Below are 13261 nucleotides of genomic sequence, written 5' to 3' on the forward strand. Positions count from 1 at the left end.
AGAATGTGTCTGCAGAAATCTGATCACAGTGACAGTATTTGAGTTACAGATTAGGGAGGATCCTTACTGAGCACATGTGCTTCTTTACGCTTCAGTCATATGGTATTTTAAAATACCTGTGTTTATAGTGATTATACAAATTCTTGGAAAGTCTGCTATAATTTCACCATAGCAGACTAACATCCTGTTATGTTTTACTCCAACCATTTAAACATAAACTGTGACCTCTGAAAACTGCGCTTGAAAGAACCAGCTACCTGAGCGCAAATAGTCAACAATAGCAAAGGGTTGGCTCAAAAACCGTTGAAATAGAATAAAATCAGCCATTCCACACAATGTAAAGGAGCAGTTTCAATAAGAGCCTCAGATAAAAAGCACCCAGAGGACAAGCATAGCTGTGACCTGTGTTGACTTTCTGCATTCCTGAGAGCAGAGGCTCACCAATTCACTCTCCAGTCCATCAGATGAAAGGGAGATCCTTCACAGCACACAGCTGTTCGGAGACCCAGGAGAGACTGCAGCAGAACAACGGAGTACACCTGCTGCAGTGTGGGAAACCAAGACTGTCCCGCTCTGACAGCAGCTTACAGGAGCGGTCCAACATAAACCTTCAAGTAAATCCAAACAGAAATTGCTGCAAACCAAGTTCTCATTGCTAGTGAGGCTGGCTTTAAATATGAAAATTCCTGTTTTTTCAGAAATACTCAAAACAAATTTTGGTTACTTTTTTTATCCATTTTAAAAACAAGTTTTTTTTATATTGTCTAAGCCCTTAAAATACATTTAATCTGGATTTTTTTTTTTTTTTTTACCTATGGTCCTCTCTGCAGCTTTTTGAACTTTACAAAGTCAGTTCTGCAGCACTTCCTCAAGAGGAACATGAGTCAAGTTAATCATGCCGGGAGTCTCTCCTCTCCTTACCTAATTTGAAAGTATAACATGTCCTGATATTAGACAGCCTCCTCAGGGTGGCCCTGTGTGCTCATAATGACAAATACTGAGTCAGCACATGAATGGCCAAGGTGCACATTAAATGCCCTGACAAAGAACAGCACTAATGAGCTCCCTCTCCCAACTTCTCTTTCACCGCCTCTAACAGACAGACTTTCAGCTCCTCCCTGCTCGCTTTGCCTCACTCCATCTCACTCTGCCTTTCTCCCGCTGTGCACTTCTAAGCAAATTACTCTCTTTATCTGAGCCTCTGCAGAGCCAGTGCTGTGTGGATCTCTGGGACGTTAAGAGCTGCTTGGAAATGAAGAGGGAGAGCAGGTTGGTTCGCTGGATCTGGTGGACTGTGGTTGTGACAGCTCTGTTCCTGCTAGGCTTCTGCATTGGTGAGACACAGAAACACAGCCTAACACAAAGTGTATGTTTGGGGCTGTTTGCTTTTGACTCAAATGTCGCAGTGTTGTGGGGACATTTAGCGTAATCATATGGTTTTTGCTCAGTAACCACTGTAATTGCATTAACAATTTTGATACGAAGAGGTTATGATCCGTGATGCTGTTTAGTTTCAGTGTGACTCATTCAGTATCTTTGGCACTGACAGCAGGGTAACACTCACTGCCTGTAACCACAGCCGTGTCAAAAATATAAGGCTGGCTAAGGCTGGTGACTCTCCACAGCAGATAAGTGTTTTTGACCAAAATCCGTGTGACCATCCCCCACTTTGAAGGACTGAGCAACTTAACCCAAATGAAACACAAGCAACCTCAAACAATGAGTCATTGTAGCATTGTAGCGCTCTTTGGAAAGATACTAACAGTGTCACCTGTAGCAATGTTGCATATGTCAGATAACAAACGTAAAGTTTAAATTCAAAAGAATCCCGAGCTTATTTAAGTGCAACTTAGGACTGCAGGGCAGAAAACTGCTGCAGGAAGTTAGAAAAGTAGCAGTGGTGGCATTGTTTATGATTTCTTTATTGATTTTTTTTTTTTACTTTGCCCTGTGCCATTATCTATTTCATTGTAATGCTTCTGTATTTTGTAATATGTGTTGACTGAAAAGTTAACTTTAATGCTATCAACAATTAGCCAAGCCACCAGTGTTTGAAGTGTCCATTGGAAGATAAAAACCTGAAAGCCACAGAACATTGCTGGCAACATACTAAAGGTGGTATTTCAAACTTTCCCACAATACAAAAATACTTGCACAGTGGAACATACTGTTAACCTCAAATTGCTCTTACCTAGTAACTAATTTAAAGATAGCCTAATCTTTTAACTTTACTTTTAACTTTATCTTCCTTCTGAAGAGATGTAGCATAATGTTTTTGGAATGGTGCTGCCAGTATTTTGACCTGAATCTGATCGAGAACCTGAGGGGGAAGCTGAAAATAACGGTGATGGGAAAAAGGCTTAATGAACGTCAAAAACCTGGAGCACATTACAAACAAATATATTGTCAAACTAACAATGGAAACATGCAAAAAAAAATGAACAAAACTATAAGAAGATTGATCATTGTAATCTTAATAAATATTTTACCATTGATTATTGACAAGGGTACAAGTAATCTTCTTTATGACCTCCTAAAATCTAAGTAAAAGCAAAAGTTTTTAGATTGATACTTTTACATTTTTTTTTGTTTCTTTTTGATATGTGAGTGTATGAATAATTTGGACCTTGTCTCTCACTGTTTTACTGTTATCTTCATAGAAGGGATTTATAACAAATGATATCTGCTAATCTTTCAAACATCCCGACTGCTTGCTTTGTACGCTTTGTGTTTTAGGATGGTTCTCAAAGCGCTCAAAGGCAACTGCAAACAACCACAAGACCTCAAGCAAATACCTGGTGGAGTTTTTGGACGAAATGCGGCCAGACCTGATCAGAGACCATCTCAGGTAAACAAAAGAACCCATTCCAAACGAGGCTTTTCAAAAGGGCCTCTGCACCTAAAGAATTAAAGGAATGTGTCGGCTTCTAATTTCATTCCGTCCAGGCCGGAGAAAGACACAACTTGGAGAGCTAGTTGAATTTCAAAATCAGATATAAAAAAAACAGCTGACACAAGCCTTAAGACCACATGAGTGTCACAGCAACTGTCCTCCTTGCAGGAAATTCACCCGTCTCCCCCATCTGGCTGGAACGGAGCAGAATCTGAAATACGCAGAGGAGATCATGAAGGAGTGGCGAGACTTTGGATTGGACTCAGTGGAGATGGTGCCCTATGACATCCTGTTGTCCTATCCCAATAAATCACAGCCAAACTACATCTCCATAGTGGATCACAGTGGGAAAGAGGTAAGGAAGCTGCCAGCAAGTATGATGTGCAGTAAGACTGACCTGTATAGCAGAAGACTGCATTTGTTTTCTTGCGTTTTGCATTCAGAATAACTTTCCCCATGTCTGGCGCTCACATTTACAAACTAATTTGACAGCATTCCTTGTGCGTGACTGGAAAACATTTAGTGAAACAAACCTAATTTACTGTCTTTAGCACTCTGAAGGAAGATTCTCCACAATCCCTTCATTTATCCCAATACTGTGAAAAAATGTAGATTTTCCCACAAGTTTCAATAAGGCTAATTCAGTCCAAAAACCACCTCAGAGTGTGATTGTGAAGTGCATGTGGGGATCACATACCTCTCCAGGCAGTTTCTCCTCCTTCCCCCTGCAAGTTTTCGCTCAGGTCCAAGGTCCTTTTATAGTTTCACTGTGAGATAAACCTCTGCTTGTGTCTTATGACACAGATAATGAAACGGCACAAAAACAACAAAGAACTGGGACTGTTGTTGCTGCGTGCTGGGATGCAGTGAGGAATTTTGACAAAATTCGGATGTACATTCAAGATAATTCAGTAATACTTTTCAGCTGACAAACGTCCAGCTGGACAACACGCATGTCCACTTTTGATCGCCACGTCTGGAGGCACAAAGCGAGGAAGTTTGATTTTATGGTAATACAATCCCAAACGTGTTTAAGCCTCCACTCGCTCAGTAAAGCTGATGTCACTGGGGGTTTTTTTTATTATTATTATTTTCATGGTGATTTTGATGTACCAACACTAATGTAATAAGCTCTTGCAATTTACTGTTGTAGTTTTATACTTAATTTTTTGTTCAAATTGTATGATTTAGTTTATTCAAAGAGATGATACCAAAAGGAAACAATCTAAGTTGGACTTAGCGACAGTGCTGTAAAATTTGCTCTTAAATCTATATTTCTTTTAAAATGTAAATTTAAAGTGGGATTTCATTATTAAGGAACAAAAACAAAAGTGATTTGCCTTTAAATCTAATAGCAGCAACAGTTGCCACTAAGCATTTCCCATAACATCAGTGTGGAGTATTTTCAGCCCACTTTTCTTTGCCGAATTATTTTTAATTCAGCCACATTGGGAAATTAGTAAGTGTGAGTATAAAGTTTAAATTAATGCAAAAGGATCTCAGCTTGATTTAGATAAAGATTGTTGAGCGATATGTTGAACAATTGAAGTGTGATGGCCTCGCGCCATCACAGTATCAACATTTCACTTTAGTCAGTATGATTAGTCAGATTGATCACAGTTTATTCATGTTTTAACAACAGGAGTAATTACTTTTCCCCACTAATAACTGGATCATTGTTTGTATTTACAGTGTATAAAACTGTGTGTAAACCAGAAAAACAACAAACCTTCAGGTCAGATGGTAAAAATTCAGTTCATTGAACTCTCATGACCCAACAGCTGAACATGAAATCTGTTCCAAAAATATACCAGAACTGATTGACTAATTGAACACAAGTGGTGCTAAAAACACACAAAGGAAAAAACACAAAGGCAGAGTAAAAATAAATCTGTGACAGAGTGTAACAAAGTAAAAAAAATATTAAAAAAATGCAACCACTAACCCAATAAACTTAAAGAATATTATCTAAATGAGTTCATCTGCTTCTTATCTCCTGAAATTACTAAATTAACAATTCTGTGTTAGAGCAAACTAAATGGATGTTTTTTGCTTATATGTTTGTTACAAGTTGGATCTGCTGTTTAAAATAATGTTTTATTATTGCTATGTTAGTTGCTGATAACAAAATGGAGAGCCATAAAAAGCTCAATATTGTAATTTATGTATGTGAATCAAAGCACAAATATCAGTGTCCTTTATTTGTGTAATGTTTTGGACAGTGGAGTTCAAAATGCATATTTATATAGAGGTTATAAAGTTTATTGTACCGAGTCTTTTCACATCAAACAGCTTAGTACAGTAGGGCTGAAACAATTAATCAGATTTATCATGAACAGTAATTAAGGCAAAACTGTAGAAAATATAGATACATTTTGTATTTAAGATGAAACCCCTTCTTTGTCTGTATATATAATCTACATGCATTATTAGAAGTATTTTTTAGCTGCAAATTCATCCTTTTCTACAAATGATCAAGCGTACACTAACGGAATGCTATGTCATTGCATTTTAGGCAATAAAATTCATATTTTCTTATTTTAAAAAGTAAATGAATTATTTATTTGTATTTTTGGCACTGGATGAAATAAACTAAGTGTCTAAAATAAGATGTCTGCAGTTGTTTTTATCTGATTACTTGATTATGGTTACTAATCATCAGAAAATTTGACAACTAAGATAATATTTAACAGCAGCCCTGTTTATTATTATACTGTAAGATGATGCAATATATTGCAATGTGTTGCTTTGTATCATATTGTGTCATATTATATTAGATTGTAATTGCATCAAAGTCAAAATGAGTCAAAAGCACAAAACATGTTGCATCAGATTGTATTACTGTGTAACTGATTGTGTTGTATTCTTTACACTTTTGTTGTGTCAAATATCAATGTTTCATGTCAAACAAAAAAAAAAAACAATGATGATATGAAGCACAACGAACTTTAAAAAAAATGGCAACTGACTCAGTTATTCAGCTTAATGCCATTCTGGTCTCATTATGTCTTCGCCATGTCAGGTTTTTAACACCAGCTTGGCTGAACCAGTTCCACAAGGCTACGAGGACGTCTCCAACATCGTGCCTCCATACAGTGCTTACTCTCCCAAGGGACATCCGGAGGTGCATTCAGATCCATACAGACACAGACACAACCACGACGAAAACGGAAAGCAGTGCAGCAAAATATGGTTCTTCTTTATTTCATGTGCCTTCAGGGAGATTTGGTGTACGTGAACTACGGTCGAACAGAGGACTTCCTCCAGTTAGAGAGAGAGATGAACATCAGTGTGACAGGGAAGATTGTAATAGTCAGATACGGGAAAATATTCAGAGGCAATAAGGTATTTAAAGATGTGATCTGAACTCAACGGGCTTACACTACACTTTTATCTGACATGACCAACATTAATAAGCACTCTCTCTTGTGCTCATTCTGTCTCAAAGGTGAAGAACGCCATGTCAGCAGGAGCAAAGGGAGTCATTATGTTTTCTGATCCTGCTGATTATTGGGCAACAGGAGTCAAGGTAACATGATACAAAGTAAAAAAATAAATAAATAAATAAAAAACATTCCAGGCTAAAAAAGTAAGAAATGTGGTATTCATTCTACCGATCCCTTGTTACTTACCGTCTGGGAGATTGTGAGAGGTGGGAAATAGATACAAGACAACTTCTGTCACTAACCTTGGCTTTGTGCAGCCGTACCCTGACGGCTGGAACCTGCCCGGCGGAGGAGCTCAGAGAGGAAATGTCCTCAACCTGAACGGAGCAGGAGACCCCCTCACACCAGGATACCCAGCTAAAGGTGTGCTAGAAAAGCTTCCTATAGCCTGCATGAGTGCATAAAATGCTTAGCAAAAGTGTTGATGTCCCTTGAACGTTTCCATGATTTGCCACAGTCACAGAGAAAGCCACAAGAATTTCAAACTCGCCACACGCCAGTGGAATAACAGCACAGCATAACAAGTGCTGTTTTTCCAAAGCTCTTGTTATGCTGTGGAATAACATGGTTTGTTCAGATGTGACCAATTTGGGTTTTCTGAACTGCAAACAAAATTATTTAAGTGGTTGAAAAGTTCAAAACATAAAGCTGAACCTGAACACAACACCTTCACCATAAAACATGAAGGTGGCAGCATCATGCTGTGGGGGAGATGTTTCTTAAGCAATGACAATTTTATCAGGTCATTTTAAATAGGAATATGGATTAAACTAAAAGCAAGGAATCCTGGGTAGAAAGCTTGGAGAGGACTTGAGGTTATAGCTGAGGTTTATCTGTTAGCAAGAGAGCTAGCCTGAAAACAGACAGAGCTGCAAACAGACTTTAGATCCATGTGTTCAAATGGCTTAGTCAAAGTCCAGACCTAAACGAGCTGATGAATGGAAAATCATAAAAAACTTTTCTATCAATTCAAAGTGACAAAATGAGGAAAAAGTTATGGATGAGTTAGCAAAGAAAAGTAGAGAGGACAGTTTGTCACAGCTGTGTGTTTCCGTCCAGAATACACCTACAGACTCAACCCGGAGGAAGGAGTCGGACTTCCCAAGATTCCTGTTCATCCGATCGGCTTCCACGATGCAACACACCTCCTAAAGTACATATTTGATCTAATAGATGATGATGATGTGTGTCCAAATCATCATCTAACATGCAAAGTACTGCTTGCATATTTGCTGTAGGTATTGCAGTCGTTAATCTTTTCATGTAAAATATTTACGATGTGTTTGAAATACAACAGAAACATGGGAGGGCAGATTCCACCCAACAACTGGAAAGGAGCTCTGAACGTCTCCTATAAGACCGGACCGGGCTTCACAGGAGACTTCAAGAGTCAGTAAGTGTTCCTGATGCTGAAGGTGTCATTCTGCAATAAGACGATACCCGCACTCCCTCAGTTGTTAAAACCAACATCTCTTCTGTTAAACGGTCCTTCTGCCACTTCAGTTCGGTCTTCACTCTGTTTTGATTTATTAGGTGCCTCATCCTGCCTTTTTTTTTTTTTTTTTTTTTTTTTTGCTCCGTTCCAAACCTGTAACCCTTTGGTGGAAAGCAGCCAGTGGAAGCACAATGAGGCCTCTTGTGCCTCCTGTCTGTGACACACATTCACTTTCACACATAACCCTGCATGGAAACAGCATGCTGCACAGCAAACACACTCAGAAACTAGAATAAACGTTGCCCTTGCAGCAGTCGTTTAATGTTTGACATTGGCTCCTTTTGGTGTTTATTTCTCATCTTTGTTTGGATCCTGTGTCGTTGCAGGAAGGTGCGAATGAACATCTACAGCAACAATCAGGTATCGAGGATCTACAACGTCATTGGAAAGATTAGAGGAGCTTTGGAGCCAGGTACTTATTTATCTAAATTTAACTCATGAAACATACCTGATGTCAATTATTATACATGGTTTCTACTAGAATAGTCTGATGCTTGTATAAGCATCAGACTACATGTCTGATGCAAGCCCTGACACAAAACAGGGCAAGTTTTGTGTCAGGGCTACAAATCTATTATTAAAAATGACAAAGCGGTTTATTAAACTCATATCGTTACATTCCTAAAAAAGTAACAGCCTAAATCATATTTTGGCAAAAGTGATTGTGGATTAAAAGAAATCACCCCCTTTCTGTTGTCGAAAGATGATTTAAGCAAAAAGAAAATAATTTTTGGCATAAAAGGCAATAACTATGGGAAGGTGAGGATTGAACTGCTGTTGTACAGACCGATATGTGATCCTGGGAGGGCACCGTGACGCCTGGGTGTTTGGAGGAATCGACCCGATGTCTGGAGCAGCAGTGGTCCATGAAACAGTGAGGAGTGCTGGCAAGCTGCTCAAAAGAGGTGCAACTTCTCATACGAGTAAAACGGATAACAACAGATTCGGTGATCAGTTTTTCAGCGTCTCTATCTGATCGTGGCGTAGGTTGGAGGCCGAGGAGGACTGTGGTATTTGCCAGCTGGGATGCAGAAGAGTTTGGTCTTCTGGGATCGACAGAATGGGCCGAGGTAGAACAGACGCAATCGAGCATACGGGCTTATTGACACGCAGACGGCACACTGACTGAACTTCATCAATCCCAACAGGACAATGCCAGGCTGCTGCAGGAGAGAGCTGTGGCCTACATCAATGCAGACTCCGCCATAGAGGGTGAACAAACAAGAGTGTGACTCTGTCCTCTCAGTCAGAAGTAGTCGATTTGATTGGTTTTAATTTGTCTTTTTAACATTTCAGGTATGTACACACTGAGGGTTGACTGCACTCCGTCACTGCACACGTTAGTCTACGACCTCACCAAGCAGGTGAGCACAGCCTGTCTGATAGATGTGGTTCTGATCATTGTTCACTTATGAGCTTCATAAATATCAATTCCATCTCGGGTTTTTAATAATGCAACAATTATACATAAAGTTAAAAAAAGGATCTCACCCCATGTTGATGTGAAATCTGGTGGATTGTGGGCTGTGACTTCTTCCAGCAATTCTCAGTTTACTCATAATAAATTTAAGATATTTACATATTTGTGAATGATGACCTGCCTGTCCTATCTTCTTGTTTTGTTTTCTAAATCTTGTCCACGTTTGATTCTCGGTCCACATTTCGCTGTAGATATCAAGTCCAGAGGACGGAGAGGAGGGAGTCTCTCTGTATGAGAGCTGGCATAAGAGGGACAACTGGACCAATGACCGTGACGCTCCCCGGTACAAAACCTTGTGATTTTATATTAATAACTACAAACTGTAATATGCAAATAAGTTAAGAAGGAAAACCATTCTCTAAATGTTGTTTACTGTATGAGTTTGTCATCAAAAATGATCTGAAATCATGAATAATTAACCGACAGCGATGTTGCTGAAGTGTTAAATGGGCTCTAATTTCTCTCTGCCTGCTTTGAAATAGTAGGTTTAATGTGTTTCCTCCAAATCTAGAGACATTCATTTGTAACTATACATTTACAGTTTTCATAATGCAGCAGCTTACACACCCAAACACAGTCCAGTAGCAAAGTAGAAACAAAGTGGTAAATAACTGGTGTTTCCAACCACCAGCACAAACCAGTAACCAGTAAGAAAGTTCCACACACTTCTACTGAGCATATAAACAAATTGCAGCACAAAATAGTGCCACCTACTGGTTCAATTAAGGTAAAAAGAAATGCTCCTATAATTGGTATTAGCCTCTGCATGTGGATTTTATATGTTTCTCTAATATTATTTGCAGAAATGTTTAAGCTTAAGGTTGCATAAAGACTTAATCAATTCAGATCATAGACCTTAAGATTTAGCTTTTTAATATCAGTGTTTTGTGGACTGCATGGTTTAGAGTTTTGATTTGAAGTTCTCAGGAACTGAGCGCTTCTTAAAACAGCAGATTTCAATTTTCTCCATTTCCTTTGGATAATCTCATCCAGACTCTTTGACAAAATGAAATCATGAAATGACGATGCAGCCATCACTACCCGACCATGTTAGACTGGTCAGTGGTAACAATGATCTATTTTGTGTTTGGCTTTTCTCATGTATCCCTTTTTTTGTTACTTTGTGTTTTTTCTAAGCACTTTTAACCGATTAGTGAAATCTTGTTTAGCCAGAAGATTTTGCTTCTAGTTTTCCAAGAGTCGCTGACATGAGATGTGATCAATTTTCAACCAGCTGTCATAAGTCTTCACAGCTGTTATGACACCAAAGACCGATGTAAAAGTCTGTGTTTTGAAAGCTTCCCAGTGGAGAAAAAAATTATGTAATCTACATTAAGATCAACTGAAGAACAATGAAATGTGATTATAAAAGAAAAGAAGTAACTGTGATGCCATTTGCGAACTATTACATTTATGCGATAACTTCTCAGGTGCAAAATAGGCAACTATTTAAAATATGTTGTCTATTCTTAGCTAATTATTTGGAAGGAAATATATATATATAAATCCAAAAATCACTAAGTAAGTATGTCTTCCTCCCCGGTTTGATTTAGGATCAGTAAACTTGGGTCAGGCAGTGACTTTGAGGCCTATTTTATCCGGCTGGGAATCGCGGCAGGCAGAGCCAGATACACCAAGAACAAGGTGAGACTCCTCAGAGTGCTGGATCTGCATACATACAATAATCTTCTGCCACATTGTGTATTTTAAAGGCATAAAGTGTGAGCATGACGAGCTGTGCTTGGATTAACGGACGTTCTGTTCTCTGTATGTTTGTGTGTCCGTTCAGAAAACAGAGCGATACAGTAGCTACCCTGTCTATCACAGTGTGTATGAAACCTTTGAGATAGTGGAGAGGTTTTACGACCCGACCTTCAGGAGGCTCCGGGCGGTGGCTCAGGTGAGAGGAGGTCTCATCTTCCTGTTGGCAGATTCCCAGGTGCTTCCTCTCGATGCTAACGAGTACGCAGACTCCCTGAGGAAGTACGCAGACAGCATCGCACATCTGGCACAGACACACGCAGAGCTAATGAAGACGTACAACGTGTCATTCGGTGAGCTCGTGTTCACTTTTACCTGTTGATACTGCTGACCGCAACTTGGTGTATTTTTATAGCTGGAGTTAAAGATTTCTTAAAGTTTTCTCTTTTTTTTTATTTTCTAGAGTCTCTGTTTTCTGCAGTGAAGAACTTTACGAATGCAGCCAAAGATTTCCATGAGCGCCTGCAGACTCTCGACAAAGAGGAGTAAGAGCTTGAAACCTTTTACACCTGTGGTTAAACAGAAAATAATAAATAACAGGTTGAACCCTCTAATTTATGCAGACATGGAAACTGCTGTTCCTTTTAACAGTGATTTCCAATGCAGTGGTATTTTGTGTTAGTCCTTTACAGGTGCGAATCATGAATGACCAACTCATGTACCTTGAGAGAGCCTTCATCGACCCTCTTGGCTTGCCAGGCAGACCTTTTTACAGGTTAACGCTCTTCATACTTGGATAACAGATCTACAGAATAAGTACAAGCCTTAATTACTCTGCCAACTTATCACCAGTGTGCATGGTGACTGTTTTGGCCCAGGTTTAATCTGGCAGGTAAAGTTTTAGATGAGTGTCTCTGTCAGTAGGAATGAAAATCAGGACGCTGATTGTATGACGAAATGTTTGACATTTACACAAGTAAGAGGGCTTTAAAACTCAATTTTTCCAACATCATAGTTGAACATTTTAAATCTACCATATTTATATTTACATATTATTATTTTTAATTTGACCTGTTTCCATGTACCATTCGATCTACAACACATTTCATACACTTAAAAAACATTGAGTAGATCAACTTATCAGCCATTTCAGGTTCAAAGTTGATTTATTCAGTTATTTCAGTAATTATTTTATATAATTCTTGTGCTACACTCGACAATTAAATAATTTTAACTGCTGCTGCTTCCAAAGAAAACCCTCACATCATACATATTTCTTTAATGTTTTCTTTAGTTTGCATGCTTAGCCTTTCATAAATTCATGCAAGGCCACGCTACTTTATTTTGCTTAAGAGCTTTAAAGAGGATGACCAGATTTTCTCCTGTCTAATTTCAGCATGTTTTCAAGGAACGCACAAATATGTTGTCTCACATCTCCACTCCTGTAACACAACGCTGTCTTTTCTCCCCCATCTCTACTCTGTTTCTCAGGCATGTGATTTTCGCTCCCAGCAGCCATAACAAATATGCAGGGGAATCTTTTCCTGGGATATACGACGCACTGTTTGACATTGAGAACTCAGCTGACCCGGACAAGGCCTGGCGGGAAGTTAAGCGTCAGATCAGCATAGCAGCATTCACAGTTCATGCCGCTGCCATGACTCTGACTCCGCCTGCCTGAAAGCACAGTCTGACGCACAGAAATCAGAGGACTGTTATATCACGATGTGATGAGACTGTATTTTTTTTATTTTTTATTTTTCTTCAACACACTTAGACAAATCAAGCTCTGCAGCTTATCAGGTCAGTTTTCCAGACCTTGGTGAGTGCTGTGAACGTGATCAAAAAGCAAATTTCTTTGTTTCTAATTAATTGTTTGCTACGAGAAACAACAATAAAAACACTGTAAACAACAAATTATTGATGTTTTTCTTTAACACAGAATAAGAGGAAATTTATGTGGCAGTTTAATATTTAAGTTTTATACATGTACCCACGATAGCAGCAATGAACCATGAATCAATGCCACATCAATGAATCAATGTATAGAATCATAAAAGCATTTATGTATATACACTGTAAACACAAGCAGTTTATATGTCGTTCTTCAAATCAATCAAAGGACCATTATCAAAGTGGTGCTATAAAACTTTTTAGCCATTTTACTTCAAAGTCCAGTTTACAATCTTGCCTGAATAGACCAGCTGTGGGATCATTGTTGAACCAATGTTCAACACACGAGGGCG

General features: G+C 38.8%; 1 protein-coding gene across 1 annotated transcript; it reads left to right on the forward strand.

Moving 5' to 3' along the window:
* Positions 1–1072: 1072 nt before the first annotated feature.
* naalad2 (N-acetylated alpha-linked acidic dipeptidase 2) lies at positions 1073–12932 on the forward strand. The gene is made up of 20 exons (XM_015051019.1): positions 1073–1334; positions 2737–2848; positions 3062–3248; positions 5916–6017; positions 6113–6238; positions 6342–6422; positions 6597–6702; positions 7399–7492; positions 7637–7732; positions 8161–8246; positions 8620–8739; positions 8822–8904; positions 8983–9046; positions 9131–9198; positions 9506–9597; positions 10868–10958; positions 11104–11368; positions 11479–11560; positions 11698–11790; positions 12507–12932. Exons 1-20 carry the CDS (start codon positions 1253–1255, stop codon positions 12694–12696), a joined length of 2220 nt encoding a protein of 739 aa, XP_014906505.1. The 5' UTR covers positions 1073–1252; the 3' UTR covers positions 12697–12932.
* The last annotated feature ends 329 nt before the right edge of the window (positions 12933–13261 follow it).

The sequence above is a fragment of the Poecilia latipinna genome, unplaced genomic scaffold (assembly GCF_001443285.1).
Source record: "Poecilia latipinna isolate Pla-1442-1.1 unplaced genomic scaffold, P_latipinna-1.0 Scaffold1023, whole genome shotgun sequence".
In the NCBI taxonomy this organism is placed as follows: domain Eukaryota; kingdom Metazoa; phylum Chordata; class Actinopteri; order Cyprinodontiformes; family Poeciliidae; genus Poecilia; species Poecilia latipinna.